At 39.1% G+C, this 27,715-nt stretch overlaps 1 protein-coding gene across 1 annotated transcript in view; it reads right to left on the minus strand.

Annotated features, from left to right (window-relative positions):
* Nucleotides 1-27,715, minus strand: part of kif6 (kinesin family member 6) — a 51,538-nt gene that overhangs the window by 14,969 nt on the left and 8,854 nt on the right. The window contains exons 6-13 of the mRNA XM_029494293.1: nt 26,328-26,457; nt 23,022-23,228; nt 22,073-22,216; nt 21,741-21,827; nt 17,316-17,419; nt 15,727-15,832; nt 13,427-13,574; nt 5,377-5,583 (exon numbers count right to left, since the gene is read on the minus strand). Of these exons, the coding sequence (XP_029350153.1) occupies nt 5,377-5,583; nt 13,427-13,574; nt 15,727-15,832; nt 17,316-17,419; nt 21,741-21,827; nt 22,073-22,216; nt 23,022-23,228; nt 26,328-26,457 (1,133 nt within the window). The remainder of the gene's footprint in view (nt 1-5,376; nt 5,584-13,426; nt 13,575-15,726; nt 15,833-17,315; nt 17,420-21,740; nt 21,828-22,072; nt 22,217-23,021; nt 23,229-26,327; nt 26,458-27,715) is intronic.

Raw genomic sequence — 27,715 nt, forward strand, 5'->3', positions numbered from 1 at the left:
TTGAATTAGGGCAGGCTAAAGAACAATGATCTAATGCACATATAGTTTGGTTATGCCTCTCCAAGTGGGTCACTGAAAATCGGGGCTCCAGATGTGAAACATCTGACACATAATATAGTGTTATAAGAACTGTGCCAGTTTTCTTTTCTTAATAATTTAAACATTAAATGAATTTAAGATAAATTCAATATGTAATGAATGCAATGGGCTCTTAGACAACACAATTATGTGGTGATCTTGACAAGAACCCTGACACCAGGTGTGCTTCAGGATTTTGGACAGTGAAAGTCAGACACGCTAAACCCTGATCTTCTCTAATCTCATGAACTGCTCCGCATGTTTTTAAAAGCTTTTACTTCCCAAAGTGTAGATCCTCTCTGGACAACATCAAGCTTCCCCTTCTGGTAACCAGCTGATGGAGCTGGAAGGGTGCTCACAATCTTGGTTGCCAACAGAGCAGAAAGAGACAAAAATTACTCATGAAGTATGAGAAAAGTGGATGAACATTCCAGAGTGGACATGTAACTGCCAGCAAGGGACCAAAGGATATGGGAACTTTTCTGTAACGGTGGCAAGTTTTCCACAAAAAGTTGGACAATAATATACACCACCAATATTGTTGGCAAAAGTACAAAATGTAGTAATTGTGTAGTCTGGTGTAAGAGTGATGTCATGTGTTAACAGTATCTCTCTTCATACCCCAAAATAATATTGGATCTTGTGAAGCTGATTATCTTACATTTTTCTCAAGAACTTAGAGCATGACCTACAAAATCTTCCAGTCTAACGCTTACATGTTACAAACTCAGCTCCAAAACCAACAACCAACAACTGAACTACAATAAAATACTGAAGTGTTTGCCTTGTGTGTTATTACGTTTGTGGGAAAAGAGGAGCCAAAATTTAACAGGTAAAGCAAGTACAGCAAAGGTGAGCACTCGAGTGATTTACTCACTTTAAGGGTCAGTGAGTCACAATGCGAACAATCGGTGTACTGACACCCTGGCCTGCATTACACTGAGGAGGAATTCATTCATTCATTCATTCATTCATTCATATTCTACCGCTTATCTCTTTCAGGGTCATGGGGGCTGCTGGAGCCAATCCCAGCTCACTCTGGGTGAGGGCGGGGTCACCCTGGACAGGTCACCAGTCCATCACAGGGCCAACACACAGAGACAGACAGAGACCAACAACCACTCACACTCAGACCTACAGACAACTTAGAGTCACCAGTTAACCCAAACATGATGTCTTTGGACGGTGGGAGGTAACTGAAGCATGTGGAGGAAACACCCACACAGGCACAGAGAACATGCAAACTCCTCACAGAAAGGCCCCAGGCCAGGAACTGAACCCACCACCTTCTTATTGTGGGGCAACAGCTCTAACCACTATCCTGCTATTTTCCCAAGAAAGAGATGATCTCTGTTGTCAAACTTTAACTTTAACATCTCTTTCAGACAAAACTCAGTTTGATTCCAGGGGCCCACACATGTTGACAATGACTTTAGAAGCCTCTGCTGATGGAATTGCTTCGCTCAAAGTCTTACACATCAATGGGATTTTCTTTTACTCTGACCAGTTTCTTAAGCCAATGTAGTTTCTAAATTGAATTTCTTTTGCTTAATTTCTCAGTTTCTGTGGTTCACAGCGTCTTTGATATTAATCCAACTAAACAGTGACAGATTTTCTATATATTGGAAAAAAAATTCTATAAAACTGCTGTACCGATGCTTGAAAGCATCCTGGTGAAGACGATTTTGTATTGTTGTGATAGAGACGACTAAACAGAGGTCAAAGTCAGTGTGTTCTGATTGCTAAACTGCTTATTACCTGCAACATCTCCTTTAACACAGAATCTAAGAAAGACTCAAAGTGAGTGAGAAGTCCTGAAGCTCAAAGAAATGTTATGAGATTTAAAAGAAGAAAGGGCAAAGTCTTGTCAGCTCTTCAGTGTCCACATCCGAACTAAAAATCTGGATCATGGTCTGTAAACTATGATGTGGACTGAACAGTTATCGCCACGTTAAGATAATTTATGGGCCTATTTTCCCCCAGGTCAAAAGTTGTTTTCTTATTTGTAAGCTATTACAAATAATAACCTGTGAACAAATGTGGGAGGGAACAGCAGTGAACATGTCAGTGTTATATTACTGACTTTGTTGGTGTTCTTGCCAAAAGTAACTTTCAGTCAATCAAGTATTCATATCCTTAAGATGACAGAAATGACCTGTGCCGTCTCGTCCTACTTTGAAGCAGTTAGATACTTTACATGTAATACTTGTATCAATATCTAATATATCAAATCATGATTCTGTTGCTCCTCTGAAAAAGAAATAATGACACAGAGGAAGCTTGTACCTTGTTTACAGCCTTCAAATTTGCACATTAAAGCAAATGCCACAAACATTGAAAAGGAAGTGATACAGATGAATTCTACTTAGCCTGGAAAGAAAGCTTAAATACATATATAAAAAAACAAACATTGCCAGAGACTCCAGCTATTCACCCCCTGTCCTTCACACTTGCTCTCACTGTGTCTCTGACTGCCCCCATCTCTCCCTCTCTCCACCCAACCATTCGAGACAGATGGCTGCCCTCCCTGAGCCTGGTTCTGCCAGAGGTTTCTGCCTCTTAAAGGAAGTTTTTCCTTGCTACTGTCATCAAGTGTTTGCTATTGAAGGGATATGTTGGGTCTCTTTAACAACTCCATAAAGAGTTTGGTCTAGACTTGCTCTATGTGTAAAGTGCCTCGATGCAACTTTGCTATGATTTGGTGCTATATAAATAAATTTGACTTGATTTGATTTGATTTGATTTCAATATTTGGACATAGTATGAGAATCTATGTGGCATGTTCGGGTAACTTGACCAACTAAAACATTCTTTTCTACAAAGTTAAATGTTTATGATCTTACCATAAATTCAGTTCAGTGAATATTTAGCAAGGCATCTGTGTACATGTGTACATCATGCATAAAAACTGCTGTCTTTCTGTCTGGTCTGCGTGGTTGTGAAGCTATGGATGTCTTCATAGCCCAAGCCAACCAAGTGGAAGTGGAACCCATGAAATAATAAAAACAAATCCAAAAAGATCAACTGTAAGGTGAAAACCAATCCTCGAGAAGCAGACATGGTCATCTGGTTCATCACATTAACTCACATACCCATCTCAGAGACATGTGGTACATCATTCATTAGTAATTTGTAAAACCGCAGCTTTGCAGCCACTCATCACACTGGATCTCATTGTCCCCTTCGATGAATGACTGAGTCGCTCTGTAAACCCTGACTGGACTGAGTTCAAAAATGTGCTTGTTTTTGAAGAGAATATTCTTTCACAGGCCCTGTTTGCAATTACCTCTTCACTGGCCTTATTACCACCCTGGGCACCATTACACACAAATGTCAAAGAGGATGAGGGAGCTGTGGTTAGCACAGTCTCACTTGATGAGTTGCTGGCTAATACAACTGTGTCTGATGGGTATGACCAGACTTGTTATAAGGGGTCAGGTTTATCATCACACTTAAGGCTCCGTTTACAGGAAAACGTTTTAAACAGGAAAAGCCAAATAAATGCTACTGCTGGCTAGGGACCATAGCTGAAAGCCTGATTGGCTTGACTTTCAGCAACCACCACATTCCCGTGACATTTCAACCACAGTTCATCTCTTGAAAAGTCACATATTGACTGACCATCCAGTGCAAACTTCAGTCTGAAGTCTCTACAGCTAATTACTTTATCTCTAGGTCTCTATGTTTAGCGACATTATTGTAACTAAACCATTGGATGCAGATTGGTAAAGCTCCAAGGACATAACCTTACCATTTGCAACACTGTGATGACACTCAGTTCAAGACCACATGAAACAGTAATGTGCCAGTTACTGGAACTATGAAAAACAGACCTCTCTTTAATTAGATCACATTTTTAATTTTCATGTTTCCCTGTGTATATAAAAGACACATAAATATCCTGCAGCATGTTTACCTATATAAGAAATATATTCTAGTCTTACAGTAAAAGGGTTTAACAAATTAGGTATTAACCTTTTCATTGAATGCGGGGTTGCTGCCTCTACATTTAAACTCAAATTTTCTCAAATGTAGTGAATCCAGCTTTGTTATCCCTCTCACGTCTGAACAGTGTCTCATGTGTTTACATTTCAGCATTCTTGGCTCCTGTTCCCTGCTTCATGTTCCAGTGAGTATTACAGGTTTTAAACTCATCAGCTTTTCATCAGCAACAAATTACAGGTTTAATGTGCTGTACTGTCTAATGTTGCTTTGCTGACAAAACTGCACTGGACCACTTGAATGACCTCCAAAGGAAACTTCTCAATACATGCAATCCCATTGAAGACATTGTTTCAAAATAAGCAAGTCTGGGGGCTATGGGACATCAGACGGTTGTACAGTAAAATCCAGAAATAAAGGATTTGTCATACCCGACAGGCAACCTCAGCAGACACACTGAAAATCAGCTCTGGCCACAATGAGCTGCCCACATTCCAATCAAGAGAGATCACTCACAGCTCTTAGCACCTAATTCATCAGAGAGTCATTGCCTCTTCCACCATAGTATGTTTGACTGTCATGTTTAATACATTCAGCATCTGTGCTTCTTCGATTTTATTTGTCCACTACTTAATAACGTTTTTCCCCATTATTATTCAGTAGAAGTGAGCAGCTTTAGCTTTTACAGTACCTCAAACAAATGTGTTTTGGAGGTTGGAAGGAACCCTTGCAAACACACCAACTTCACACGGAGAGGCCACAGCTGCCCTGGCAGGGTTCATCACGGATAAAAGATTCAACAAAACACACTATCTGGCCATTCCTTTCATTTTGCCACTGAGATTAAAGGTGGGAACTGATTTTTTGTGGACTACTTATGGTCCTGACAGTAGGGAAAAAAGGCTCTAATAAGAATTTAATTGAATCTGGGGCCCAAAGCCTTACTGCATGGAGTTTGCAAGTTCTCCCTCTGTCTCCATTGGTTGGTTCCTGACCACAATCGCACATTAACTGGTGACTCTAAATTGCTTTTGTGCCAGCCCTGTGATAGACTGGCCACCTGTCCTGGTTATATGCCACCCCGCCAACTGATTGCCAACTGGGCTTGACTGAAGCCAGATAATGGAGGCTTTGGGATGGAAGCAAAGTTTGATAACTTTGTCAATACCATCTATGGGGCTATGTACTCTAAGTTGTAAGTTACAAGTAAAAAAAAAAAGTGTGGCCTTGGTTTCTACATTATTATTGTAGTTTGTATTTTAATATCTTACCTCATCCTCAGCATTTTTAAAGTTATTTTAAATCTTTAAAATTGCATTGTTTTGTGTAGACAAGCACAAAGAAAAAGTTTTCTACCTCTTTTCATGTGTTGAAAAGCTCGTGCTTCATGTCCCCCATGGTTGGCTGAGATGGTGTCTGCGCTGATTTCCCTCTGCAGTGGCACTGACTGCAACCTCAATGCATTTGCGGAGGCCAAGCTCTCACTATTGGCGATGTTGGCGAAGTGAGCAGCAGCATCCAGGGTCCTTTTCTTCTCCCGCTTCAACATCTTCACTAGGATACCTGTAGGCATCGAGTTAGGGACTCTACCTCTCATCCACCAACTTCTGGAAAAAGACATCTGAATTGCATATGGATATCAATTGATCAATGCTGATTAAATGTATAAGTCAGTGAGAATTTGACTGCCTGAGTACAGTTTTTATGATATGATAACTCATCCAATTATTCACAGCACACTCAATGAATAAGAAAAAGAAGAAACTAAAAATGTCAATATAAGGAGAGAAGGTACAGCAGCAACCAGTCCTTTCCTACAGGCAGTGACACATGTCAGCAGATGCCCAGCATCTGACCTCACAGGCTTGGGGAGATGTCATGGTGTGGGATGAATCAATTAGGTGAGGAAGAGCCAGAGAATCGACAAAGAATAAGTCAAGATTCCATGGAATCGTCTCCCCTTGATGAGTCTGTATGCTTTTGTCTACTTGAGTTGCATCATAGATGTTTGTGTAAGTGTGACAGACAGGAGGTACTTGAGTATCTGCAAGTCTGAAAGTCGAAAACTCCTGCTTAGATCATGTTCATATTGTTTTTATTGTCATGACACATTTCACTTCTACCTCTTAAATGTCTCTGTGCATTATTATATGTGCACAAATTTCTTTAATTATTTCCTTTGCTCCATATACTGTACTTGGCTACCAGCACTACGCTACAAACAACTGCCTCCTACTCAAACAGCTTTCAGCTGGCACAATTTTGTTCAACACTTTCAAATTTGATTATCACATACACGCCTGGTTGCTATGCTTCGGCACAGCACTTGCAGACCCGTAGAGCGACTTTACTGCTGTTTCCATTACTGGTGAGACAGTACTAGTGGAGTATTTTTTGAGCTGCTAACAGAGGTGCATGGAAAAAACTATATAAAGAAAAACATGACCAAGGCATTTTACAAGCAACTGCCAAAACTGCTTTTAAGATGTCAACGAAAGCAAGAAATCAAAGCCTGTCACAGGTTAGAAGGTAAAAGACAAAAGCTTAGCCTAAAGTTATTCCTACTGTAAATATGCAAGTAAAAAAAGGACATATAACCTTCAGGTAGATCCTCATATACATTACCTCCATGAATAAAAGACTGCATTCTCATAAAATATTCATTCATCTCCTGCCTCCTGTTTTTCCATTATAAACTGAAGTGTGTTTGATGGCCTAATCACAACCCATAATTTAGAGTCAACACATTAGTCAGCTCTTCAAGCATGGGTCTATCATGAGATTTGCAGACATGTAGCTGTGGCCAAAGTGAAACTGTGGTGGTCAGCAGACAATTTGGGATGCTCAAAGAAAGAAAAGTCAGACTGTCATTAGTTTGGATGATGAATGGACAGTTTTTGAGGAGCTGGAGAAGATAATTTATATTACTGTAAGTCAATACAAAGGGGTATCAGTGGGAACAATAACATGAAGGAGTTGGGTCTCCAATTACCATTTCCAAGGAAACCAACCATCTAATCTTCATAACACTGCCAAAATCTAAACCCAACACAATTTAAACTGACCGATAGAGGCCAAGTTTTCAAAAAAAAAAAAAAAGAAAGAAAGAAAGAAAGAAAAAAGTACTGTTTCTGTGAGTTCTCTGTCATTGTTACATTCAAGCCATTACTTCAGACTGATGTTCACCAGGTTTTTCCATTATTGAGATCTCTGGCATCTGATATAATCATTCTTGCAAAATACGACCATAGACTTGTAGTATATGAGGAAAGATTTCTCTTGGGAGTAAAATGTTAAATCTATGGGCTGCTTCACATGCCACACACTCTAAATGTTGTCAAACTCAGCTCATGATGTCCATTCAATCTCTCGTCCTCATCTGTCTTGTCACTTACTATTGTACTCTACGATGAAACAGACAGGAAAACTCATTCAAATTACACCAGTGGGCAAAAATGCAACAAATTTGATTGGTGCCACAAATAGCTCTTTACAAGTAATAAAACATTTTAAAGAAGAACTTTTACTTTGTAAGTTTTTGCAGAAAAGATTTTTACAAAGCAAAAACTAAAAAAGTGAAGAGAGATAAATAGTAAATTCAAACTAAAATGAATATCAGTTTATTTTAAAAAATAATCTCTACCAGTATCTTCAGAAAAGGATTCTAGTCAATAATAATTACTACTTCTCTACTACTACTACTACTCCTGGAAACTAAGGATGTCAGCTGATCACTGAAGGCTAATTTGACCATGTATTTTCAGGCATTTAACCTCAGAATGAGATATCCTGACAATCTAGCCTGTTCTTAAAAGAAAAAACTTTGGTCATTTTAGAAAACACCAAATAGCAACACAAGGCAAGTTTATATTCAAGTGAAAAACAAGTACATTAATGACCAAATTCCTTTTCATTTTACCATTTCCCCTTTTTTCCACCGATAAGGGAGTCAGATGACATGTAGATTTTGGACTGCACCAACTACATTTATAGTTGTCACTAAGTGTTATGAATGGTCCTTAGAAAATTTCACAAGACTCAGACCTTTAACTCTGTCTCGAAGGGCAGCATCGGGTCAACATATGTTGTGACGGAGTGGATGGATTTACAGGAAGTCTGAAGGGTAATCTGGGCTTCCTTATGTTTCTGATCACCCTGTGCTCTCATATCAGCAATATCTTGTCTTGTGGGTCATAAGGGTGAGCTTGTCAAGATGCACATCCAACAGACCCTGACAAGGTCAACTGTAATCAGTGACAACACGTGAACCAAAGGACGACTGGGGAATGCATGCTTAATTAGTCCCCAGTATCCTCTAATGCAAAGACACCAGAGACATGCCATCAACACAGCAATAGTAAGATTTACAGTGAAAGTAAACGCCGATAAGCCAGACTCTACTTCATATCATTCAAACACTTATTTTTTTTGCTGCAGTTACAAAAACATCTGCAAAAAGACCAGTTTATCTCAATCAGCTTCAATTTGCATATCTGTAAAAATGGTTTGCAGCTGGTTGAAAATGAAATAATTGCCTGCCATTATCTTTGACAGCTTGTAATTATGTACAGTGTTAAAACAAAACCCAATCTAGATGAGCTACACATCTGACTTAGGGCATAACAATCACATGACAGACAACAGCAAACAGTGATAACGTCCCACCCTGGCTTTGATTGTGACACATTCATAAACACTATGTATTTATGAATGCGGTCCACTAAGTTTTGTTTAATCAGGCCCAGAGATTCAAAGTGAACTTTCAAATACTGAGGTTCAGAATAGTTCCGACAAGGATTTATTGTCAGGATGTAATTACCATTTCAATTGTAATTATTACCATTTTTCAACAGGAGCAAAAATAATAATGGCACCACCCAAAGAAATGTTCCTTGCCAAACTACCTCTATTTTCCTTTTTTCTATTGAGGAGGAAGAGACTTTTGTGTCTTTGATCAAAACATTTAAACAAAGTTAAACAAACTTAAATCCAACTGAACAATAACCAGAGTTGTTCAGGTTATCCAGAAAACTTGTGCCAGTGCGATTAAACCTTTCTTGGATACGGTCAGTACCAGTGGTCCAAGGGAAAATAAAAGTGAATGGTGGGCCAGTTGTACATTCAACAATTCATTGATTTTGATCTGAAAATGTATTTTAAGTACTCCAATTTAATTCCATTTTCTAGTTGACCACACTGTTGAGCCTCTTGTGGTATAGTATCCTAACACACAATGGTCATTTTAAACAATATGAAATGGATATGCGGTCATACATGGCTGAACTAAAATCCGCAGACAGCAGAACTAAAATATTGCAAGTTAATGCCAATAAACTCTATTACTCTCTCAATTTATGCTGGCTATTGTAGCAAAACACTGGGTTAACTAAACACGTTCCTAATTTGTGCAAGACAATTCTAAAGCATTGTTCAAAATGCAGGCAGCATACTGATTAGCGGTGCTGTTCCACAAAAAGGTTGTCGGTTCGGTTCCCAGCCTGGGGCCTTTCTGTGCAGAGTTTGGATATTTTCCCTGTGCCTGCGTGGGTTTCCTCCCACCATCCAAAGACATAGGTTAACTGGTGACTCTAAATTACGTAGGTCTGAGTGTGAGTGTGAGTGGTTGTTGGTCTCTGTCTGTCTGGACTTTTGACCTGTCCAGGGTGACTCCGCCCTCACCCAGAGTGAGCTGGGATTGGCTCCAGCACCCCCTGTGACCTGGAAACAGATAAGTGGTAGAAGATGAATGACTGAGTAAATGGTCAAAATGCTCAAAATGCATGTGTGGCAGCAATGTTTGTTAGTTAGTGCCTCGGGGCTCTGCACAGACTGGACTGGACTCTGGGCTCTGCCCATAGTCACTATTGTTATCCTCTTCTGTCAAAATTTCAATTTGTCACTTGACCTAGAGAATTATATATAAAAATATGCGAGTCTGTGTTGATCGAGGTGCTAGATTTTTTCTACAACATATACGCATTTCTGGTGGCGCAAACTCAAAAAAGCAGCCAAAAAATGAATGGGTGTCTATTGTGTATTGTGTGTGTAATTCGACTGTCAAGTTTTCAGGCTTTTTCCAACCTGTACTACTTCCCCGTAGTTACAGCAACAGACTCAGATGTTGACAAAAGTCTTGTCTATTCTTCATAGTTTTCAGCCATTTCACATCTCTTATGCTTTTTGGGCATCAAATGTTCAAGTATCATGCTCAATTTTGACAAATTATCAGTTTATGATGAGTGTGTATTGCATGGAAAGTTCAAGCATGGTGTGCATTTTGGCTAGAGTGGAGAGCTGAGGTGAAAATTATCTGAAAAAATGTTAATAAATTGACTTCACAGACACATAGTCTGAGCTAGCCACACATTTTTTTTTCCAGAGTAGTAGAGATTCTTGTCCTGTTTCAGACAATATGTCTACTTTAACTGTGAGCCAAACAAACTGTCTTTGTTTTTTACATCGCTGTTTTGTCCAGATTTCAAGATCTAGAAACACCAAAAATCACACACTGCTTCAGGAACTTGTTGCAGCAGTGACTGTCTGCTCAATTCTCTGATAGAAGCTACTGTTTTGTCATATGTCAGTCTAGTTTGAGGGCTTCACTGAGCCAAAAATCAGCCTCTTCTCTCAGGGCTTTGTACCGGCAACCCCGGAGCTATAGCTGACAGTTGCAGGTGTGTGTGTTTGTGTGTGTACACTCAAGGTGCGGAATCCTCTGATATTAGAGTTGTTGATCAACTGACATGGACACACACCCAGAGTTGCATACACACAGGGTTAAAATTAATGTTGTTCACTTTGTTCATACATTATTTTGAGACAGAGACACACACAGACAGACATACAACTAAAGACAGATACATATAAACAGATATTCACACAAACACCTACAAACATTGAGTGGTATACACAAAAAGGCACACATAGACAAACACAATAAAAGAGTTAAAGCCATTGTTGTTCACAATAAAAGCAACACACACACACACACACAGTGAGCAATATACCTAAACAGACACACAAACAGAGTTAAAGTCAGTATTCTCCATTTTGGTCTGCGTGACTGTGGAACAGCAACACACACACGTGTGATCATGTTTACTGAGCTGATCTGAGATGAAACAAACATGAAGTGGTTTTAACGAGACGCAGTTTGACTTTATGGAAAGAAGACTCAATGAATCAGTGCAAAATAACATCGACTGGAGAAGCAGCTTAGATATATAACACACATTTAGATACATACAGACATACAATGAAAGAAAGATCTATATTCACACACACACACACACATACAGTGACTGACATATATGTAGAGACACACAAAGACAGACAAACACAGACGCTGATGCACACACAACACACAGACAGACAGACAGACAGACACACACACACAGGATTAAATTCAATGTTGTTCATCCTGTTCATACATAACTCTAGGACAGAAGTGACACACAGGGGTACAGGTACACACACATATCGAGAAACATAGAAAGCATCAAAGTCCATGTTGTTTGCTTTGTTTATACATTGCTGTGGGACAGACAAACATCTCCCCTGGCATCAGACCCCCCAAGGCACTCTGAACATTTCTGTCAGGAAATGTTCTAGTTGCCCTTGCTGCTCATCCACATGTTAACTGTGGATGTCTCATCATGCCAACAGAATGAGTTGAACAATACCAGGTGCCTTATTCTACCTTGCATGAGAACACACGGGGACTGTGGGTAGGGAACTCTCTCATTATCAACCCTGTTAAAGAGCACTAGTGTGGGAGGAGTACGCCAGGTGAACAAAGAGCCAAATTGAGGGGATTTTTAGATTGGTTACTTTCACATAGAAACCATCGGGATTTAAAAAGCATAGTCTAAGAGGGTTCTAGATATGGCGTAGTCTAGACAGTTATAGCCTACCCACCATGACTGAGACCAAGGGATTCAAAGCTTAGGCAACAACAACTTTATATATAAGCTTGTATATAATGTTGTGTAAAAGGGTCTCTCTCTGATTTGATGAAATATGTGCTTTTAAACATACGCTCTATCGCAATTTTGTGATAACATTTGTATCATTTTAAACCAGCGTAAGGCATGTCTAGAGGAAAAATCTACAAGGAGGAAAGGATTTTACATTACACACACACGATCCAAGAAATACTACAGTCAAATATCTGCATGATAATAGTCTATTTATTTTTTGAGAGCTGAGGTTTTTGTGGTGAAATAATCAAGCAGACATCTCAATTTACTGACTAATGTGCTGTGATATAATGACAGGCCACAGCAAGAGGGCTTGAGAGAATACTAATCCCATAAAGCCATTAGAAATCTAATATTCAAATGCAAATTATTATGATTAATAGCAATCCTATGATAAAATTATGATTAACTGAAGTATTTAGATAAAGATCTATGTGAACATACACACTCTAAAACAATATGTTATGCTGGCTTTCATTGAAGGACTATTTCCATTTTTTAATTTATGTTTGTGAAGTGCTGTGATCCAACTATGCAATAACACAGGCAGATTTACGTTAGGATAAATATATTTCTGCTAATGAACAGTATTATAACTAGATTCAAGTTCAAATTTTAGTTAATACCTATACTCTAGTTAGTCTATTTAAATCTCCAAAGCTTATAACAATTTTAATTACAAATTTCCTATACGCTACACTCCCTTCTAAAACCACTGTTCACCAGGGGAGTGTGATGGGTTCAAATTTACCTTTTATCACATATTCTTTAGCAAAATGCACTCTGCAGGAACATCAGGAGTACTTGTTGTAGAGTGAGACGAGAGTCAGTTCTTTCTTTTACAAAAACAGCTATAGGTTGTCCAAGTCAGGGTTATTTTGATGGCAGAAAACCTGTCCAAGCTACTTCTGCACCCAGTCTTAAACTCCATGATTCACTATGCCAGGGGACACTTGAACAAACCCAGAACTCAAACTCAGTCCTTCAGAGCAGTGTCCCATTAAGCGCTGTATTGTTAGGAAGCCTTATAAAGCAGATGTAGATTGATCCAACAAGAAACCATTTGTAATATGCAGCTAATCTTGGCAAATTTGTCTAAGAAAGCAGTAAAATAGTCATTAATTTCAACTAGTGAATGTCTTTTCTCACATCATACTAGGAAAACAAAAAGTAAAAAAAATTAGCAGACCTGATCATTTACAACACCACCACCACCAAACACCACTTTTGGTTTAGAAGGTGTTTGCATTTTGATGTGACGTAAGTGAATCACCTATTATTGCACCTCTCTGATCTATCACTACAGCAAAGAATGCAGACAGAAATTCTCATGTAAACGATCTTACTGTATCACATAATGTCAAATTTAACCACAAGACTAAACATCCCAAACCTCAATCACTTAAACAGCGTTGGTCAAAGGATACTGATTTCATTATCACGCTGAGCCAGTATCTCCTTTAATTCGGCCATCTTTGCTCCACTGTGGTGGTTGTCTTCAATTATTTCTTCTCTCATTGGTGCTAATGACTCATCACTGTGCTTGCTTCCACCATGTTGCTTGTGAATCATTACCTGCACAAAAAACAGAAAATAAACATTGCTGACTATCTGTGCACATTAGGAGGAAAGCTTTTCAAAAATATTTAAAACTATTTAATCTGGTTGTCTGGCCTAGGCTTGGGAAATTGCACTCACTGAAACCATTAAACCACCACAGATCGTAAACTTCAACACAGTAAATAAGTGGCTTGCTTTCTACTACAGGTGGATTTTCAGTCTGGAACAACATCTACAGTGTAAGCAACCTGTAAAGAAGCTGGAGGCTAAATTGTGGTAGCATCCTGGAAAGTAATGCTCTTCTTAATTCTCTGATACTCCCTATACATTAAATACCACCCTGCCTGCAATATCAGTGCAGAATTTTAGTGACTTTTCAACCTAAAGGACAGGTAGGAAACATGTTGAAGCACTGGAAGCTTATGCACGTGAAGCAACTACAGCAGACGAGAAAGGTACAAAAGAGGAGTGAGGCTGGTCCCAGACGTGTTGGGGTAAGTATCAACCAAATTTTTGAGGGCACTTGAGTTCAGGCTGATGTTCTCCAGATTTGAAATTTGCTTATTAACTCTCCATTGCTGCTGTTTGACAACATACATACAATGTGAAATCACTGATGTTACACTGTATATTTGAGCTTGCAGTGTTGAAAAGTTAAGACTACAGGCATGCACTGATGTATTTGGACATCAGAGTGAAAGAAGGGCAAGTAGAGAGCTGAGCATGGAAGAGCAAGCCTGCGTTGGGAGCAAGAGAAGGAAATCTAATTTAAACCAGATCCAAATTCCTACAGAATCACCGGAGTGTGACTGGAGTGATGCTCGTAGGAATGTAAACTGGAAAGGAGATAGAGTTTGTGGGTCATAACAAACTGATGGAGAGATAAACAGACATTCAAGTGGGTTCTGGAACTATTTCTGGTGGCTGCTCCAACTCCAACAAAACCAGAACCCAGGAACAGTGTGAGCATTTCAGTGTTTTCCCTACGCTCATTTAGCAGCAGTGGGCCATCAGCTGCTGTTTGACAATGTTGAATCAAAGCTATGACCACTCTGACTTTCCCCAAAAACCAAAAACCCTATGCGTCTGTCTTTTCTCCAAGCATTCTGCAAACAACATGCAACCTTTTTCCATGGCAGTGACCATAACACATTGTCAGTGTCAACAAAATTACAACCACACACCACTATCATAAAAATATATAAGAAGGAAATATGACCAAGACTCCTATAATTAGCTATTAAATGACATTAGATACATATGTTTAATGAAGATTACTTCATTACGGTTTACTGCTTCCTATACAGTACCAGTCAAAGGTTTGGACACACTTTCCCATTCGACTGAAGAGGAAAGTGCGTCCAAACTTTTCACGGGGACTGAATGTATCTATCTGTGTGTGTGTTTGTGCGTATTGTGCCTATATTAATCAATGAAATGTCAGTAAACAGTGAAATACTCCTAACTGTCCTGTGTTCCAAGCCAAAAGGTGACATCTCTTGACGATTTGTTTACTTCAACAAAGAAGACAAAGGCTAAGGTTTAAAGCTGCTGTGCAACTTCTTCAGAAGATGCTTTAAATACACATATTAAAAATGACAGTCAACATTACACCTTGCATCTAATTAGATGGCAAACAACTGAGAAACACCAATGTCTAGACAATGGAAAAAATCTACTAAATGAAACAGCGTCATTGGCTCTTGAAATATTTACACTTACTAAGCAGGTTTTGGAGTAAAGCTTTTGTCCAGACAAATGCATTTTTCACTTACTGGTATTTAATAATGTCATCTAAAAGATTTATTTTTTTCTTAGGGCAGAAGGTATGATGGTATAAATTGTGTGCTTTCCTCAACAAAGTATGTTGGTAAAACTGACGAAATAATAGTTGTATTAAGCGTATGAAAAGGAAAAGGAAACTTTAGTTTGGTCCAAAGTGAGGCATCTCTCTGATTACAGCTGGGCTAACAGATGAAGGGGAAGACTTCAGTGATCACATTTCTTTCTCTACTTGGCAATACACACTCTTATGACAATAAAACATTGTTTCATCAAGCAGCATTTAAGGAAAGGACAAGGAAAAATAAAAATTTCGACGTGGAAAATCGATGCAGATAGAGATGTGTTCAATGACTGTAAGTGACTAGACAGCTGTCAAAATTACCTTTAACAGGGAGAAACAATACTGGATCTTTCTCATATCCGGTCCTAGTGACAGAGTCACACCTGGATCAGGGTCATCCAGAAAGGCCTTGACTAGCTCTTCTAACCTAAACAAAGGGATATAGACACAATTACACATACACTCAGACTGTGTTATAACCTAACCAAAGCTTAAATCTAATTCACATCCAATGTTACATCCTTTCTCTATCACACTTAACACAGGTTCATCAGGCTTTCAAACTGTTTGGATCCATGTATGAGGAGCGTTTCTAATGTTTAAAATGTGGGTCTGGTCAAAGAAAACTATTTACTTAAATGTGTGTTCCAGCTCCACTGGGCCAGCCTGTTGATAAACTATCACTAGATGATAGTCCAAACATTGGTTCTTCGTGCTCTGGAACCAGCCACTGGAAAAGACCAGGAGGCAATGGTCCAGACGGATCCAATGTAGGGACAACAATGTGTGGTTTTTATTTTCCGGTGTAATGTGTCTTGCAACGAAACACACTAGGTTTACATGACAAAAGACTTAAAATAAACGTAGCATGCTTGTTTCAGGCCCCTGAAACAAGTTGGATTTTGAAGAATCCTCTTCAAAGCCAAATACAATACTTTTTAAGAGAGATCCTTTAAATGTCAGAATTTGATAGTTTCCAAATAGCTTTCCAGTCTGTGAAACAAATCTAGAAAACTAATGTTTTATTTCGAAAATTTGAATTGACTTTTATGCAAATTGATTGGTACAGCATTGAAAGCAGAGTAAAAGCAAAAATCTGTATGCCCGAAGACATAAAGAATGTGTGTTTGGAGATGCAGTGACCAATAAGTCAGGATGTGTAATAAAGCAGCAAGGCGTCAAGGCATAAACTGGGAAGGAAACGGTAACAAAAAAATCAGCATGTTCACTAAATGTGGTCACAACAGACATCATTAAAGGTTCCCTCTGTGAATTTCACCACTAACAGAGGAAATCGAGGATAATCACCTGGGTAGAAAGGAAATAATAAAAAGGGTGACCCAGGGGGCCAAGGCACGGTAAATACATCAGCACTGGATGAGCTAAGTCGTCAGAAGCTGAACCTTGGCCCTGCAGGGTCCTCTGTCATTTGAGCAAAAAAGTGGAAATATTGAAATCCTGAGAAACACCATTAGATCTTGGTAATCCTGAATGAATCAGCTTGTAGGCTTTACAGCATCAATGTAAAGCCAACCAAAAAAGTTATTTACTCACCTGAAGCTAAAGCCAAATATAAATCATTAAATATATTTTATTAATAATCTCTGGGACTATTGCTGAGCGCTGTCTTCCTGAGTCTTAAACATGAATTAAACATCCCAGACGGCTGACTGGGATGGCTTCAAACACTGCTGCTCACTCACTCCCTGAGGTCACATCTTGTGCACAACACACATACACACCATATACCTGTGATGTCCTCTAGGACATCCTAACTTTATTTCAAGACTTAGCAAGTCTGTTGCCTCTACTTATCTGACATCTGAATATGGAGATGCTATGGATGTCCTTGTTATGTTCAGTTATTCTGACTAAATAGACAAGGAATGAGGGGGCTTGGAATGACGTACTTCTGGATCTCCTCCGCAGAGAGCTGGTCATTTCTCTGCTCCCCTGTCACGATGGCAAGCTCTTCCTTCAGAGACTCAATCTCCCTTTTCAGACGTGCTATTACCTGGTGAATGTACACAAAATGTAGCACACATTTGGAAATACAGTACTATATAGACACACTCACATACAGGCAGACAATACACACAGGTAATATATCACATTTGGACATTTATCTTGCTGAACTAATTCAGCAGGTCTGCAAAACATGCAGACCTGGTGCTTATTACCATTAAAAAACATAATAGTGCTGCAACTTTTTGCTTCAATTGTTTCTCTAATAATTTATGAACCAAACTTTCAGGTTTTAACAGCCTGTGAACTGTCCACAGGTCCCTCCTTGTAATGTAATGCTATTAACAAATTCAGTGTGTTTTAGTGGGATTAAATTCCAGATCTACATTAGGAACAAGAGGTTAGAATGGAAACCAGTTGACATGCAACCCCATGTAAATGTTAAGTGGGTAGTAGTAGTGTGCCACAACTTGAAGTGGGGGTGCCATGAATAAATGGATAAAGCCTACCTACTAAACAAACATCCATGGCTGACTGATTGGCGTAATTAAAAGGCACTGTTTGATTTCTCTACAGGCCATTTATAAGTTCTTTACATCCCTTGAAAAAGGGGAACTGGTCCAATAGTAGAATGCTTTACACCTAAAGAGAGATTTGAAATTACATGTTAATGGTAGGGGAAACTCAATGTATGGTGTGGTTATTGGGGAGAGGCCAGACCAATTATTATAAAAAAAAAAAAAAAAAAAAAATCCACACAAATCACACCGCAAAAAACAAAACAAAACAAACCCACGAAACCACTTACAAAAACAAATGTCAATTGTTCGTTCTTGCACATGGCCCACTTCTTTCTTCTGTATAAATCGCACTTAACTATCGCTGCTGAATTTGACCACAAGACTAAAGCAGGCTGAAAGAATAGAACTGTCTCAGCGGCAAAAAGAATGATGACTGTGTGCTAGAGCAACACATAGAATCACAGTCTAGGATGCAGGGGTGCAAGGGAACCATGGTAAGTAAAAAAATATATCAAAGGTAATCAAACTTAGGAAAGCACTACCACTGTTTGCAGACCAGTCAGACAGTCAGACTTTGTCAAAGCAAGATGCTCTTGAGAAGAAGCAGATCTGCAGTGTGGTTTTGGGTCTGTGCCATTTAACAACAACAACAAAAAAAATAAAAAAATCACCCCTAATCCAACCCATATCATATTTTCTCACATTGAATATGGTAGCTGACTATCCCTCAGCAGAGCCGCTCCCTGTATCTCCAATTTGGAACCCATGGTCTGATGTAACCCTCCCAGCTGCATCCCTAAAATGCTCACCACCAGTTATTGGTCAGCAGAGTGGTGCAGTCTATTTCAGAGTGCCAAGCCCAGACTGGGACCACAACACCACAACAAGACTTCCACACACTCTGAATAAAACTGACTCAGGATGTGACTGATGATGTCAGCACATCACATGGAAACCCATGTCAGTGCAACATGCAGATTGCTAGGCAACAGTGCTTGTATGTCTGTGTTTACTGTATATGACATAATTAACGCTGAAACATTTACATGCACAGTCCTACCTTTAAATTATCCCTCCCTTTCTTGAAAACCTGCCATATTTTCTGTGCTGAAAACCACCCACAGTAAAATGTAAGGGCAGCAATATAACCACAGATTACACCTCAAATGTATATGTTTTCCAACAAATAGGCCGTTATTATGTGATCGCTTCTCATGAAAGAAGATGAGGCACAGTGTCCCACTACATCTTACACCTTAACACATGGACTCTATTTCATGCATGGCACTATTCAAGTATGGAACTCACTGTAGAATAAAGCAAGGAATGTTGTTGCACATGGAACCCAAAATTCCCCTCTGTCTTAAATGGTGGCCACTTACACAAGGCATATGAAAACTTAAGAGACTGCCCACCACCCGCAGGAATTTTTACACCCGCATGACGAACATGTCTCTCTGGTGGCCTTTAATCAGGTGAAAGAGTGACTTGCAGCTATGCACTAATCAGAATTTTCCTTCTTTTTCACTTTAAATTGTAAAGTGTAGAGGGTTCCAGGTTGAGAGAAGTCTCCATAACAACACCTTAGGATCAACTTGTTTGACCCTTTAAATTACAAAGAGAAGTTTGATGGCAATTCAGCTGAACTAAATTAAGGTCCTGCATACAAAACTTAAGTTAAGATACTTGAAATAAAAGCTACTCAGGTTGTGAAAGAATCTTGAAAGTGAAAGCAACTGTTGGCAATCTTCTCCAGAGACTGCAGACCAGGATCAGCCTGGTCTAAGGGAAGGATTAAGATTGATCTTAGTGCACTTGAAGGAGCTCAGAAAGAGACCCTTATATGGTGTGGTCATTGCAGCTGACTTCATTATAATCACTGGTCACTTTCAAAACTTCATTTTTTCCCTGTCCGCAAGAGCCTTGTTAATAGTTTTGTCTGGTCTGGCTGGTTTCCTGGTGTTCAGAGTGCATTTTGTAGCCTGTAGGCTACAGTATAGGACCATTTAGATAGTGTGCGGTCTGAATGATGCAGCAGACTGACTGGAAGATTGTAAAAAGCAAACTCCAGGTTTCAAATCAATTACCACAGCTAGTGTTTCCAAAAGGCTGTGTGCATTCAGATGGGGAAGGCCAAGAAAGTCTAAGTGTCACCCAAAACCACAGAAAAATGACATCATTTTAATGTGCCAACTGCACTGCCGGCTTTGCTTTTTCTCACTAAACCAGGGAGTGATATGGAGGGAGAGACAGAGACACAGGAGCAGGAGAAAAATGAGAAACACACTAAAAAGCCATAAACAGAGACAAGAAGTTTGCCCAAGGAGTTTGGGTTTTCCTAGAGCTGTAACTGTGCCGGACTCAATTGGGAGCCGCCAGACACTGTCACAATTACTGGGCTGGCCGCAGACTCTCTTAAAAATACCTCTGTAGGGTTTGCAAGTGGCCAGCCAAGTCTCAGTAGCAGTAATACAGTAGCAGTTGTTCCTGATGCAGATCTCAATGGGAGAGTATGAAGCAGATGTAGCTTTGATGGCCAACCCTTGCATATCCCCCATAGGCTCTTTACAACAGCAACCAAGTCTGATTTCTGGAAAACTACACTGGAAAAAGGTGTTACAAGGATTGTAGGTAGAGGTAAAAAATGAAGGCGGGAAGCCATTGTTAAGTGCTGACCTGGCTAAAACTGCTCAGTTATTTACTATTACTCTATGTATAACAACATGCAATACACAGCAGATATGGAAGTATGTCTGAGGTCTACTGTAGTGCATGTGAGTGGCCTCAGCAACCACATATGTTGCAAGAATCCAAAGATTTCTTTGCTATACATCTTCAACTCTGGTCTATTTAACTTCCATTTTTCCATTTCCAAAAATAGATAGAAAATACAATGCTACTGAGAGTAAGCAGAATTCCCTCTCTCTCATATATATATATATATATATATATATAGTCATGCAGATGAATGACTATTCATTCATCCATCTTCTACCACTTTTCAATTTCCAGGTCTCTGGGGTGCTGGAGCCAATACCAGCTCACACTGGGGTAGGGCGGGGCACACCCTGGACAGGTCCCTGTCACCCTGGACACCCAGGACAATTTAGAGTCACCAGTTAACCCAAACATGATGTCTTTGGACGGTGAGAGGAATTATATATATACATATATGTATGTATGCATGGGTTTCCTTCGGATACTCTGGTTTCCTCCCACCATCATGTTTGGGTTAACTGGTGACTCTAAATTGTCCACAGGTATGAGCGTGAGTGTGAGTGGTTGTTGGTCTCTGTCTGTCGGCCCTGTGATGGACTGGAGACCTGTCCAAGGTGACCCCACTCTCGCCCAGTGTGAGCTGGGATTGGCTCCAGCGCCCACGAGACCTGGAAACTGAAAAGCGGATGAAGATGAATGAATGCATGAAATACATATTTATGTCCTCAGATCTATAACATCTATCCAGGAAACACTTCTGTGTGGCAATACATCAAATACAATCATGTGGACAGTCCACGCCTGTATTAAGCTGGGTGTTTGAGATGGACATTGGGAAAATATACAATACAAACAAAAAAAGACACAAATTTAAATAAGATTGAGTGCAAAAAGCCACTACTTTAAGATTGACTGCATAACAGCGGAAATTTTTGTTTGTTTGGGAAACCTGAGGAGAGCACTTGAGCAGATGGGTTCCACTGTTAGATTTAGAGGTTTAATTAATCACTGGTCAATTTAAGGTCTGAAAGCTATGTCAAGGGTCTGGCCACAATGAGGCAGCACATTAAGTTATACTTCTGTGGTGTGTCTGTGTGGTGATTGCTGAAGTGGCATGTCTGGTTGTCTCACCAGGGTGGGATCCAGTTCTTCATTCATTATTGCCTCATTTTTAATGAGAGACACACGCTGAGCAAAGCGACAAGTAGAGATGGACTCCTGTCAGAAAAGGTTTTAAAAATATAAATATTAATACTTAAAAACATAATTTTATGAAGAAAAATACAATATCCAACACTCTTATTTTTTTGTGTCTTAAAGATGTAATATATTTTTTGATTTGAATGGCAAGCAATTTCAAATGAGAGGAGAAGAAATGTACATTCAATGAATGAGCATATCATTTTCATCCTAATTTAACACAATGCTGTTTCTGAGCGTGGCATTGAGGTGGCAATCCTTACATCAAGGTTGCTTTTCTCAATTGCAATAGTGGCAATCATGGTGGTCATGCAGTTTCCCCCAAGGCTGTCCCTTAGCACAGACGTCAGCATGGAGTTTCTGTATGGAATGTGGGAGCGGTTCTTCTCTGATAAAGCAATGATCACCTGAGGAAGAGAGCAATTGAAAGGGTTGGCACATTAAAAAAAAGAAAAAAAAGAAGGCTGGGTTAATGAATGAAATACCATATCTGAAAGGCAATGCAGTTATTTATTCAGTTACCACTCATTCACAAGTAACACCAAAGTCAAACATTTAACTTCCAAGTTAAAGATGATTAAAATTTCCTTCTTTGGAGTTGTATTTTAAAGTTTGATGTCTATTAGAAGATGTTTATTATTTTGTAACAACCATCTTGTAGTTTTACAACTTCTCTCTCAGGCTTCTCTTTGGAGCTCAAGTAATAGCCTGGTGAACCAATCTAATTTTTGTTGAAATAAAAAAAAATCCAGCAGATACCCACACAGAGAAACCAAATCCTACAAAATTGGATGGTAGGTTCAGGTGGGCAGGGATTGGGACATAGCAGATGGTGGTGACTACTTTGTTATGACATCACAGAAGATGTCAGAAACAATCATGGGCGATGGTGTTAAATCTCAGTTTCTGAATGCAGTCTGTGAGCATTTCACTGTGTACTGAGATCTTTGATACTTTCAAAGAATCAATAGGATTTATAATCAAAGACCGCATACACCCTGTATAATCTCTGAGATCTTTAACAAATAGCAGACTGAATGTATAAGGAAGTGTGAATATGCAGGATATGCATTAAAAATTTAATCATCAAAACATTTACAGATGGACAAAGGAAGCAAACATCACATAATGTTTAATGTATTTTATTGTTTTCATGGAAAATATTTTATATATCAAAATCCTGATGAAAATAGAAAAAAAAAATTTGGTTACCTGCTCCAAGTAGTGAAGGGAGAGGTTGATGTACTTGGCCTCAGTGAGTAGTTGCCCATTGAGGCCTGTCTTACTAACTCTATCTGAACCAGCCAGGTCCACCAGGTGCAGCTTGGATCGGCGCAAAGTGGCTGAGCCTGGCTCACGTCTGCACAAGTGCACTGTGAAAATACAGTGGGAACGTGTGGATGCCTGATTCATAGGAGTCTGGACATGAAATAACAAAAGAGAGTAAGGTAATGAGAGAAAATCCAAAACATATATTGAAAATATTGTTGAGATGTAGTTGAGAATTATTGAGAATATCCTCAATCCTCCAAAATTTGTACATGTGGTGGACACAAATATAAGAAATTTGGAATTTTATTCTCCATCTGCGGTGTTCCCATATTCAAACAACAAAAACATGTTTCCTTTGATGCCTTTTATTTTTTCTTTGGCTCTTGCTGGTTTGAAGATCAAAGTGATAGCATATGTAAGTGATGAGCACTAAACACATGGTGATGCTTTACAAAAGCTGAGGTTGATTTTGAGATGGTCACTGGAATAGCAGAAGTCAGGTTGAGCGCAGAAAGAGACAGAATTAGACTATGAGTCACTCTGCATAAACAAGCTTTATTAACTAGGAGGAGGAGGATGGGTTACTGACAGAGAATAAACAGAGGAAATGAATATTTGAATTGAGTGCTGAGCATTACTTTTTTGTTTTCTTTGTTTGCGCTATGGCCTGAACCTATGATGGTGGTTGGAAATATCAATTATTCTTAAAGAAACTGTTCATCTTAACATGGATTAGCTTCTGATCAAGTATGAGATTCCATCCAGTCGTGTCAGTGATCCAAAATACAGTCATGATTCACCCCATCTCTTTACTTGAAAACATTACTACACCTTGACAGGGTCATGACAGCTCATGACAGGTCTTTCACTGTCTTAACTGTTAACTCTAACCCTGCACATGTTCATGTCTGTTCCATGGACTATCCTTCAAAGTAATCTGGAGGAGCCCCCAGATGGCAAGGGATATGCCTAGCATATGCCTAGCCATCATAATAGGACTGCATGAAGGCTCAAGGTTAAGGGGAGTGTCCATGTAATGTAGAAATCCTTTGGTGTAGTGCGGTAAAACTTTGCCAAGTAGCCTGTTCCTGAGTTAAGTTCCAGTCACCCAGGGGGCACTGCGCATGTTTGACTGGACTGTCTATTTAGCTTATTTAATAATTTGCACAAGGCACTTCCTGCATGTCAGAACAAGACAATAAGTGCTTTATTTTATTTTGATAGCTTGTTCTGATATTAAAAGTGCTCTCTTGTGCTATGCATTAGAATGCGATTTGTGAATCTTTTTTGTTATATCTTTTCAATCATAACATATTGTAGTTTATATACACATATAGCACCAGAGTAAGATTCTGTATAATACTAACAATGGCAAAGCATTAAACTCTTAAAAGGCACTGTGAATATTTATTGAAATATAAGTGGTTCAAGCACTGCAGTAAAGATCCAAACCAGCACGTTAGACCAAATGTGTCAGTCCTCACATACACCAGCAACCTCCATATAACAGAAACTTAAATAGTGGATTGACTCATGTGTGTTACTGTGTTCTTTTCACTACAGTATTTAGCAAGGCTGAGCAACAGCAAAGAATTGATAGGTTTTGAGATCTGCATCAGAAATTAGGATTCAGAAGTTAATTTTAATAGTCTGAGAATCATGTCACCATAAAAGTGTGCAGACTAAAGTACATCAAATGGAGTGTGTATATTTAAATGGCCATAAACATGCACGTCCACACAGGAAATAAAGTCCACAAAGAGGTAAAATATGTCTCAGTTGTGGAAAAAAAATCTGAACAAAGCAACCTCATTGTAGTCACTTCCTCTTCTAGCCTGTGTTTGAAGTGAACCACATGCTGACCATAATCAGGGTTGTGATGGGTCAGCAGAAAGGGGCAACGTTTTGCTGGAAACATTTCTAGATCACCTGGCATAAGTACATGAGATGGGTAGGATCTGGAGAGAGTCATTCAGTCTGCACATCTCTTCACGTGTTGAGAAGAAACAAGGAGAGGAAATGTTTCCGAATGAAGTTGAAGGAAGGGTGAAGAGTTGAGAAGGTGTATTTTATTTCCTTTCAAACTCAAATGTAAAGGGGATTGCCCGGTCTCAAAGTGAGTGAGCTCATGGTCTACAGAGTGTTGTATGAATGGATGTGTCATCTTTTTTCCACATGGCTACAAGCAAGAGAAGAAAGAAAGCATTACTGTTACCTTTCATAAAGGCATGTGACGAGCAAAGACTTCTGGGACAATTCTGGCAGTGCTTAACTGACCATGATAGTTCTTTGTTTGCTTCAGCCTCCAGAGAAATCTTCTTATAAAAAAGTCCCAAAAAGTACGAGTTCACAAAAGTCTCTGTGTGGGTGGATTATACTGGGTGCTCCCTGCTGACCTGTGCAGCACCCTGACTGCTTGATTAAGACTAATGCAACAGCCAGGAATGTGTTTCCACAAACATATTCCCACAGATTTTACAGCAGTGGACACTGGGAGTGTGTCCTCATGGTAAAACAAAACAATGCAATATTGTTTAGATAATGTTCAGTGGAATAAGTATGACTCACAAGATGCATTTTAAAACAAAAAAAATTAAAGGACTGTACTCAAGGTATCAAAACCATTTCCTGGTTTGAGAACTCCCATTTTAGATCCCGAGACTGTTTCACTGGCAATTTTGTTTCAGGGAAGAATCACAGCCACATCAAAAAGTTACTTTGGAAAACTTGTGAGAAATGAAACAAATATCTGATTGAAAGCTCACGTTTTCTGTCAGCTATTTGTTTACAAACTAGCAACACAAGTAAACAAGGTGAGATCAGTGAGCTCCAAACCTCACATTACAAAGCAAAAGCTGACCCACCACGTCCTAACAGTGTGGGGAGTCCGCGTGTCTGAGTATAGAAGGAAAAAAAAAAAACACCGCAGCATAAACAGAAATTACAGAGAGAATACTTGGTTTTTCTGGGAAAACATGTTAAAAGGGACCACAGGGGACCAAAATAATATTTTAGAAGGGTCTTAAGGTACATTTTAGAATCCATATTGCATTTTTGGATAAAAAAAAAAAAATAAAATCTTTATGTCACCCGGGAGCTGGTTATTTATTTTTGCATGCTGTCTACAATCCTCGCTGAGAACAGTGCCTTGATAGTGTGTGACATAAAAAAGAGGAAGTCATATTATACATTTCTGTGGTGTAGAGTAGAATCACACTGGAACTATGCTGCTCCCCTTTCTCTTACCTCAGCAATCATACGATTGGTGTCACCCACAAAAAGAAGATTCAACGCCTCTTCCTCAGTCGCTGACTGCTGCAATGAGAGATTCTTGAGATGGATATTCTGGTCTGGATCCTCCATGATTATCACTCTTCTGAAAAGAAAAAAAGTTAATTCAAGTATAAGAATTTAGATTTTTAAATAAACTTAATAAACAAAAAAAAAAAAAAGTAATCCAGGACTGCAGCAATTACCACAAACTAATTATGCTAGTTATGTCATCTATTTTCCTCCCATTCCCTTGGACAGAGTCAGCTCTAAAGCCACACAAACCAAGTCTGCAAATCGGTGTGGGCATATGAACCAGTTTGACACTTGCGTTTTATCAGTGGGGTTCATTACTTGATAGCAGACATGACCTGCTTTTAAAAACACAGGTGATTGGTCATTACCCACTTAAGGTAGGCTCTCTGAGACAGTGTGCTTGAACAGATGGGTTTAAGATGACTCCAATCTTACCATATCATTTTCATCACACCACCAGGCCTTTGACAGTGCGGCTACCACATTTAAATGTCAAAGAGAGTGGAAATGACTTGAGAATGTGGATGTAACTGTTGTGTGACAAAACAGTATTGACCGTAATGTGATTACAGACTGTTCTGACTAGATTACAAAAAAATTGCAAAAAATTGCAATTGTTTTATTTTTACACAAACATAAAAATTTGTATATGTATATATTAAATGAATATACTTAATTTAGATAATTTAGAGGATGGAGGGCTGAATGTCTGAGGGAAAAAAGAGACATTAAAAAAAAAAAAGAAAAAAAGATGAGGGATGCTGTAGGCAGTGAAAGGGAATCAGCCAAAAACTCAGAGAGAGAAATCTGTCAGTGCCACAGCTTGCCCTTGAATCAGCAAGTGCAGCCACAGCATGGTTCACGACGGGCACTGTCTATTTGGAGAAGACTGTGATTTGCGGGTATCTAAACCTTGAGATGAAACCTCTGCAAGAGAAAAAAAGCCTTAAAATGGAACTGGTACAAGAAAATACAGCACAAACACCAAAATGATGTATGACGAAGGTGCTGCCTGTTCTACTTTGAGAGAAATAAGAATGGACTATGACAAAAACAGTAAATAAATAAATAAATAAATAAATAAATAAATAAATAAATGGGATCAAAGACAGACAAACCTCCTAACAGAAGGACTTAAAAATTACAAAGAAATATGAATACGTACTAGGAAAAAATTAACAATAAAATAAAGCAGGACAAAACTATTAGAAAGACATGAAACATGAAGAAGAAGAGACGGGTATGACATTTTTTTTTTCCCCCTCAGACCAGCTGCAACAGCGAATGGCCATGAAAAATTATTTCTCCACACGACCTTCTTACTGTGG

The sequence above is a fragment of the Echeneis naucrates genome, chromosome 22 (genome assembly GCF_900963305.1).
Source record: "Echeneis naucrates chromosome 22, fEcheNa1.1, whole genome shotgun sequence".
NCBI classification, from domain to species: domain Eukaryota; kingdom Metazoa; phylum Chordata; class Actinopteri; order Carangiformes; family Echeneidae; genus Echeneis; species Echeneis naucrates.